Genomic DNA, 8,999 nt, shown 5'->3' with positions numbered 1-8,999 from the left:
CCATGATCTTTTCAGTCCCTTGTTAAGTACCTGAGAGCTGGACAATGAATAAGGATGACAGAGGAGGAATTGATGCCTTTGAGCTGTAGTGCTGGAGAAGAGCACTGAACATCCCATGTTGTCGCTGGGTGCCTTCGAGTTGAAACTGACCAACAGCTGGTCCTCCAGGAGTTTTCAGAGGGAATAAATAGCAGGGGAGGAGATTGCCCATCCTCCCACAAAGCAGCTAGTGGATTCAAACCATGTGCCTTAGGAATTGTAGCACAGTTTCTTACTACTAGTCCTCCAGAACTATCTCTGTTGTTGTAGTTGTGTACCATTGAGTCTTATCCAACCCATAGCTGACCCTCTGGCAGGTTTTCAGAGGCAGTTAATCAATCACATTGGAGGAGATTGCCCATTCTTCTCCTGCAGAGCAGCTGTTGGCCTTGAACCACGTGCCTTCAGGATCGCAGTGCAGCTTTTTGCCACTAGGCCACCAAAGCTCCCAACTATCCGTAAGACTGCCAAAGAAACAAAGAGGTCTGTCTTGGAGAAGGTGTACCTGGCCTACGCTTTGGAGGCAAGATGACAAAGCCTCATCTCACAAACTTTGGGCATGTTGCTAAGAGAGAGTATTCCTTGGACAGGGACATCATGCTTGGAAAGGTGGAGGGTCAGCAAAAGAGAGGGGACCATAGCAATGGGCTAAGTGTGTCAGAGATGATGAAGATGGCTCATGATAGGACAGGATTCAGATCTGTTCATAGGATCACTATGAGTCATACTTGACTTAATGGTACTTAATAATTCATATATAAAGGAGGGAGCTCTGGTAGCCTTGTGGGTAAGGAATTATGCTGTCAGTTCAAATCTACCAAGTGCTCTTCAGGAGAAAGATGAGCTGCAGTCTCCTCTTATGTGATTTACAGACTCTGAAAACCAGCTATGGGTTGGATCTGACTTAGTGGCACATGACCACATGTGTGAGTGAGCTGTGGGAGCAGCAGTGGTGAAGCTTTGCTCTGACAGTAAGAATGGACCGAACACCAGAGGGGTTTGGTTTTGAAGGGTTTTTTTACCCCCAAGGACTCAGGATTCTGCACAATTTTCATAAGCAGTAAAAGCAGCATTGCTCATAAGAATTAAAAATTAAAAGCATAAGAACAACAAGAAAATTAGGTAAAATATTTATTTGACCCAACCATTAAAATTCTTTAATTAATACTCTTTTTGAAGCATAGTTATTGTCACTGGGGAAATGCCCATGATCTAAATTAAAAGGGGAAAGATGGTTCATTCATAGGCATCCTAGAGAGATGGAGCTGGAGAAGGACAGTGAACTGGGCTGAAAAGGGAGGCCTTTCACATTTGACTATGTTCTTTCTTTCTTCAGCGAATAATAATAGCAGGAACAACTCTCCCACTAACAAGAATTAGAAATGTTGCTGTGAAGCAAATGTGATTCTAAGTGTTTTGTATTCATTTTCTCATAATCCTCACAACAATTTGATAAGTACTGTTATTATCCAGCTCACTTTATAGATAACAAATTGAGGTATGAAGAAGTCAAGCCACATGCGTAAGGTAGACTCTAAATTCAAGTGCAGAATTTTTATTCCAGAGCCTTACTGTCTTAAATAGTAGTGGCTCCCTTGGGTTAGTACTTGTACTATTGCTTTTGAAAATTAAGACCCAGATCCCTTTGCCCGGGACATTCCTTGCTTTGTTTTTTGTGGGGTGGGTTGTTTGTTTTTGCAGAGTTCTGTTCTGCCCATACTGTTCAAAATTGTAATCTGCCCCTCATCTCCTTTATTCTGATATAGTTTTTCCACTGGGAGCTCGGGTGGCCTCGTTGTGAGAAACTGTGCTGTGATCTCAAATGCACATGGTAGGAACTCACCAGCTGCTCTGTGGGAGAAGGATGGACAATCTCCTCCTGGGAAGTTTACTGCCTTTGAAAACTCACTCGTGGCTCAGCTTTGGGTCCAATTCAATGGCACACAACAAGTTTTTCCATAATACTTGGCAAGCATGCTGTACTGTTCTCAAGTTCACTATATTTTTTCAATTCTCTCCACCCTGCCCCTCAACTGTAAAAATTCCACTAGGACTGAGAATTTTATCCTGCTCACTCACAGTCCCAAAGGGTCCTGACGACACATATTTGTTGGGAGGTGCCCTTCAGTCCATTTGACCCACAGTGATTCCATGTGGCAGAACAGAACTGTCCACAGGGTTTTCTTGGCTGTAATGTATATGTATATATGTATCTGTTATATATATACATACACATACACATATACATATACATATGTTGTTGTTGTTATGTGCCGTCGAGTCGCTTGCGACTCATAGCGACCCTATGTACAACAGCCCTAAACTCCGCTCTGTCCTGTGCCAATCGCACTGTCTCTGACACTCCCATCCCAATTATCCTAGTCACTGAATCAATCCACCTCATAGAGGGCCTTCCTCTCCTGCGCTGCCCCTCCACCCTCCCAAGCATGATGTCCCTCTCCAAGGACCGGTCTCTCCTCACAACATGTCCAAAGTATGTTAGACGGAGCCTCAGAATCCTTGCCTCCAAGGAGCCACCCGGTTTAACCCTTTCCAGGACAAATCTGTTTGTTTTCCTAGCAGTCCATGATATTCTCAATACTCTTCTCCAGCACCACAGCTCAAAGGCATCAATTCTCCTTCTATCCTCCTTGGTCATTGTCCAACTCTCTGATGCATAACAAGTGATTGCGAAGACCATAGCCTGTATCAGACGCACCTTAGTCTCCAGAGAGACACCATTGCTCTTCAGTACTTTGGAGAGGTCCCTAACAACAGACTTTCCCATGGCAATGCGCCTTTTAATTTCCTGTCTGCTGGTGCCAAGACTGTTGACTACAGAGCCAAGCAAACTAAAGCTGTGTACAATCTCAATCTCTCCATCATCCATCCTGATGCTGCCAATTGGCCCAGTGGTGAGAATCTTTGTCTTCTTGACATTGAGCCTCAATCCATATTGTAGGCTGCATATACATATACATATACATACACATACACATACACATATACATATACATATATATATCAGATGGAGAATGGGAATTTTTTAAAAGTTAATCACCATTGATCTATGCCTATTACTCCTCCTTTCAGATCCCCACTGGATCCTTCCTAATTCCTTCACCTCTTCCCTCTCTACCTACCAAACTCTGTGACCTGGTGATTCCCCCTCCTCCCCACCCTCAGCCTGCCCCCCTCAACCTCATCCCTTCCACTCCCCTTCCTTTTTTGGACATTTATACACATCTTACTAGTTAGCCTTCTCTTGGCTATAATCTTTTGAAAAAGCAGATAGGTAAATCTCCCTCCTGGTCTGGCTCTTGTGAAGCCACAGAGTGAAGTAGAACCTACAACCTTTTAGTTAGCAGCCCAGAGCCTAACAGCTGCACACCATGGCTCTCTACACATATAGTACATGCTCACAAGCAGGTGTTGAATAAATGAAATTTTTAAAACATACCATGATTTCAACTTTATACAAACATGTAAACATATGTAATTGGAGAAATAGTTTAAATAAAAGTTAACAGTGATTCTGGTGTTTTCCCCTCTTTAAATGTCCGTTTCCACCCCAAAATTCTAGTGAAATGCATTTATTTTTAATGAGGAAAAAATGCTATTTAGTAGCGTCTTCCAAGCCTCTCCTAACGTTCATCGTCACTTAGAGTGGTTGTCGCTGTAAAATACATGACGCTTAATTTTCCTGCATGAAACACATCAGAAATTTGAAAAGTATTGCCTTTAACTAATAGATTATTGCTTTAAAATCGGCACCTGGTGGGTCTTGATGGGGTCAGTATTCTTAAAAGAACACAAGCTCTCTCCCGGCCAGTCGACCATGGCATCCCGGGGGAGCACAGCCACCTAGCAACCGCGAGCAGAGGCTGACGCGCAGCCCCGCGCCTGCAATTCCCCGCTCGGCGAGGAGGAGGGTGGAGAGACCCGCGAACTCCGCCTCCTCCGCCGCGCTGGCGGCAGCTGTCACCTGTAAGGCGAGCACCGCGCGCGGGGGATGGAGCTCGGCGCCCACTGGACAGGACACAAACGCAGGCACGAACCTCGGGAGGCCGGGGCCCAGGCCGGGCGCGGCAGGGGAAAGGGAAAGCGCGTGCTGCGGTGTCCATCGCCTTTCGCCCCAGGACGCCGTAGCTCCGCAGCAAGGGCAGGAGCAGCCCCGGGAACACGCCCGTCCGCCCGCGGCGAAGCGATCAGGTGAGCGCGGCCTCGGAGCAGCCCAGCGGGCGCTGCTGTGTCCAGCCCTCCCCGAAGCCGGGACCCCACCATGGCGCTGGCCGCAGCTGCCGCCGCAGCGGCCGCCGGGGTGAGCCAGGCAGCGGTGCTGGGCTTCCTGCAGGAGCGCGGCGGAAAGGTGAGCAACTCGGAGCTGCTGAGCCGCTTCAAGCCGCTGCTGGACGCGGGCGACCCGCACGGCCGCGCTGCCCGCAGGGACCGCTTCAAGCAGTTCATCAACGACGTGGCCGTGGTGAAGGAGTTCGACGGCGTCAAGTTTGTGGTGCTGAGGAAAAGGCTGCGCGCCCCCGAAAGACCACAGACCCTGCCCTTATGCGCCCCGGTTCCAGTGGCCAGTATCGCTTCCGCCTCTCCAGAGTCAAACACTGGTCCTGGGGCTCCAACTTTGGCGTCGCCTCAACAGTTGGAAGATTTATCGGAGGACCTGTCCCCGTCAACCGAGACTCAGGATGCCCCTGAGATTCAGACCTCTAAGCTGGCTCAGCCAAGTGGTGAGTTGGGGAACTTGAGCTCAACTCAGCATCCTGAAGGGCCCCCCGATGCCCAGGTTCCGTCCTCTGAGTCGGTCCAGCCTGTCGAAGCTCTGTCCGCAGACGTGAGCCAAGCCCCCCGACTCCAGGTGGAGGCGGCATCGCCCTGCTCCGAGCTTCCCACGGGGCCACCTGAGCCAGGGGCCCGCAGAGCGCCGCCGCCCCCTGTCCCGCGCGCGCCGGCGCCTAAGCCGTGCATGCTGCCGGTGCGCTGCGTCGCGGGCCCTGCCGCGCGCCTAGTGCGCTCGGAGGAGCAGGGCCTGAGGCGTCAGCTCTCGGAAGAGCCGAACCCGCGGGGCTCCCCGCTCCTGCTGCGCCGCCTGTCGGTGGAGGAGTCTGGCCTGGGCCCCAGGCGCTCCCCTCACCTGCGGCGCCTGTCGCGCTCCAGCCCGCGCCTGCTCAGCCCCGACGACAACGTGCCTGCCGCGCCGCCGCCGTCCGCGTTGCCTCTGGAGCCGGCCGAGCACGAGTGGCTGGTGCGCTCCGCAGGCGGCCGCTGGACCCACCAGCTGCACGGGCTGCTGCTGCGCGACTGCAGCCTGGCGGCCAAGCGCGACTTCATGTCGGGCTTCACTGCCCTGCACTGGGCCGCCAAGAACGGCGACCGGGAGATGGCTCTGCAGCTGGTGGAGGTCGCGCGGAGCGGAGGCGCGCCAGTCGATGTGAACGCGCGTTCTCACGGCGGCTACACGCCCCTTCACCTGGCCGCGCTGCACGGCCACGAGGACGCGGCCGTGCTGCTGGTGGTCCGCCTGGGGGCGCAGGTGCACGTGCGCGACCACAGCGGCCGACGCGCTTACCAGTACCTGCGGCCTGGCTCCTCGTACGCTCTGCGCCAGCTCCTCGGCGACCCGGGCCTGCGCGACACCACCGAGACCGATGGCGGTGGTGGCGGCCTGGCCTCCAGGCGTCCCGTCCAAGTGGCTGCCACCATCCTCAGCTCCACTACCAGCGCCTTTCTGGGGGTCCTGGCCGATGACCTGATGCTGCAGGACTTGGCGCGCGGTCTGAAGAAGTCAGCCTCGGTGAGCAGGTTCTTGGGCGCCTCCCCCATGGCGCCACGCAGGAAGACCAAGTCTCGCAGTGGTCTTCCTCCCTTCGCAGAGGTCTCTCGGCGAACCACTCCGGGGCCATTAGCTGGGTTAGTGCCCAGCCTGCCCCCTACAACCTGACGGCACCTGAGTTGACAGCCTCGAGGATCTAACCAGCTCTTCTTCCTTCCATAGCCTAAGCGTGGCCCAACGCCCGCTGTTTATTTCCAAGTTTGTCCGCTGCAGGTGTTTTACCAGGTTGGCCTCTGCCTCCAAATTTCTGTCTGAGGCAGGATTTGTTTCCAACTATAAGATTATAGAAGTCAGTCAGAGCCTGCAATGAGGAGCTTTGAAATCTCTGAAGGAAACATGAAATTTAGTGTCGAAGGTAAGGGGCAGCAGCTGGCCTGGCCCCTGAACGAATTAGCCTGATGCTTCTGCATCCACGCGCTCCCAAATCAGAGCTTAAAAAAAAAAAAATTTAAAAAATCAGTGGTCCCCTTAAATACTGGATGATGAGTTGTTTGTCAGCTTTGAAGTAGGTAGTGATTATGTGATGTGATGTGATGTGATGTGATGCTTTGATCCTGTTTTTAAATTAAAATGAGGTAGAGTAATTATCTTAATTTTCTGAAATTCTATTTTTCAACTCTTAAGAGTGTTCACTTTCAATCTTTTGCTAAGTATTTTGGAATTATATTTTTAAAAAATATAGTTCAAGATTTAAAATATTAGTCCCAACCATGGAAGCCCTTAAAAACATATCTACCTCATTGTAGGCAATCAAGATTCTGGAGAGTCTTGAACGCAGAATAACCATCGTGACAGCTGTGAATGTAATTCATTTCAGTACCGTGAATGATTAATGTTAGGAAACAAGCACATCTTGGAAATCAAGCTGATTTAACAAAGAAGGAAAAGGGACATTTTGGCAAATATTTTCATTTGTACTTTCTTTACAGTGAAATATAAACATGCATGTTTGGTATCAGTGGGCAGCTATTTTGATTTGGCATGAATATTTAAATATTTTTTTTCAAACTATGATTCATTTGTTAATTAAACCTTTGTGCCACACTTCTGAATCTATGGTTCTCAAATCTAGCTGAACCTTTGAGTGCCAACACTGAATATTCAAAGACAAATGTCATTGCATTCCTCCAGAAACATAACTGGTTAAATATTAATGGATGCAATTAAGAGCAACTGTGAAAGTTTTGTATAAATAAAAAGTACATGATATCCATTTTAAAAGCTATTTGAAAGCTAAAATGTTTTATTCCATGGTAGTACATGCTCTTTGTTCAGTGGCCATAGCTTAAAGTCTCTGGGCACTGATCCTGAACTGTACATTGAGGTTTGTAGATATTGCCAAGGTTTCCAAGGTACAGTGTAATTTTTATGGTACTTTTTCTGTTTTAAAGATGTGAAATCTATTTGTGCAACCAGCCTTTTTATATCATATCGTAATAATATTCGCTTTTGCAAATTGTGTTTGTATGTCAGTAGCTATCCAATAGTTTCGTGTGACTGAGTAGTCCTCCTTATCCCTTCCCCATATGTAAGTGAGGCCTTTGAAATTATTTAAGTCAGACCTTTATGGAATGTTTTGATTTAAGCATTGAAATAAATACTCTCCATATTGTTCCTGCCTGTGTGATAATGTTCTTCTCTTAAACGTTATACAGTATTTGCTATTTTAATTTTTCTTTTCTCCTATTTAATCTCTCCTCTTTTCCTTCATCCTTCTGTTCCTTTCATGTATGCTCTTATTTTAAATAACTTCAATTGCTCTATAATGCAAAAGCAGGTTTTCAGAGGCAGTTATTGCACAGAGGGAGATTGCTGATCCTTCTCCTGCAGAGCAGCAGGTGGCCTTGAACTGTGTACCTTTGGTATTGCATCGCAGCTTCTTGCCACTAGATTGATCCAAAGGTAGTGGGTTCTCTCAACTATAACTCACAGTCAATTATAGGTGGACCTACACAATGCAAAGGAGGCCACCATAAGAGGATATGATAGCCAAGAGCTGTAGATAAGTGTAGGCCCTAATCAGACCCTTGCCAACCTCCCTGCTTGAAATTCTAGCATGTCTAGCTAACCTGCATAAATTATTTTAAAATGCAAATTAATTCTTCTGCGTCTACAAAAAAAATTGTGGGAGGCAATAATTATAGCAATCTGAGTAGTTGAAGGTCTAGAAGACAGAATAAAATATTAGAGATTTTCCATGGTGAGAGACACCTGAGACAGGTGACAAAGGTCACAGGCACAGGTGCAACCTGCCTTGAGAAAGCCCAAATCTAAAGTAGCAAAGTATAGTCACAATAACTACCATTTATTGCACGCAGTAAAACAGAAGAGGGTTATTTGGACTGCCTAGGGCACCTTTGTGTTTAGAAGGGTGTGCTGTGCTTAAGCTTTCCAAGTGAAATAAAACATTTGGCAAGAGATTATGTTCAATAAGCAGGTGTTAGAAACCACTGCTTTTACCACACAGGCTAAGACTCTCTGAAACTGTAAGGCATATCAGTCAGAAATTATAGACTGATTTACATGTGGAAAATCTTTAAGAACCATATTAATTAGCAAGAGGCACACCTATAGAAGGGCACTTTCGACAACAAAATAGCTGCTCATAAGTTAAAGCAGTTTAACTAGTTATAATTGTCATAGGGAGAAGAATGACTCCTTCATAACAGGGAAGAAGTTAATTGTTAATGGAGATGTATATGAGTCATCCCAATAATAAGCTTTTAAAATAAAGTTTTACATTTCCTTTAATAGAGGTAGAAGGCTGTTCTTAGCATAGCTCACTTTCTTAAAGGAGAGTCGTGCATGATATGAGTAATGCATATAGCAAAACACCCACTGCTCTGGAGTTTGAGTCCAGCCCTTTATTGGGTTTCTACTGCTATGGATCTTTATGAGAGGAGATTGCCTATCTTTCTCCTTTGGAGTGGCTGGTGGATTTGAACTACCAACCTTTCTGTTAGCAGCCTGGCACGTTATACACTATGCTACCAGGACTCCTAATGCATATATAACTTAGGTTTATTACGTGCCAAGCACGGCTGGCTTAAGATAGATGATTGATAGATGATGATGATGATGATAGCTAGATAGCTAGAATATAGATAGCTAGATA

At 47.5% G+C, this 8,999-nt stretch overlaps 1 protein-coding gene across 1 annotated transcript; it reads left to right on the top strand.

The window, feature by feature from the left end:
- Positions 1 to 4,321: 4,321 nt before the first annotated feature.
- Positions 4,322 to 5,992, top strand: SOWAHA (sosondowah ankyrin repeat domain family member A). The gene has a single exon (XM_006888078.1). The coding sequence runs from the start codon at positions 4,322 to 4,324 to the stop codon at positions 5,990 to 5,992; it is 1,671 nt and encodes a 556-aa protein (XP_006888140.1).
- The last annotated feature ends 3,007 nt before the right edge of the window (positions 5,993 to 8,999 follow it).

This window comes from Elephantulus edwardii, unplaced genomic scaffold (assembly GCF_000299155.1).
Source record: "Elephantulus edwardii isolate Elephantulus edwardi_28Jun2011 unplaced genomic scaffold, EleEdw1.0 scaffold00064, whole genome shotgun sequence".
Taxonomy (NCBI): Eukaryota; Metazoa; Chordata; class Mammalia; order Macroscelidea; family Macroscelididae; genus Elephantulus; species Elephantulus edwardii.
The sequence above is the reverse complement of the archived record's forward strand: the minus strand, read 5'-3'. Positions and strand labels throughout refer to the sequence as shown.

What these genes read in the sequence shown, in the direction of transcription:
- SOWAHA (XM_006888078.1), top strand. Translation starts at nt 4,322, where the DNA reads ATGGCGCTGGCCGCAGCTGCCGCCGCAGCGGCCGCCGGGGTGAGCCAG.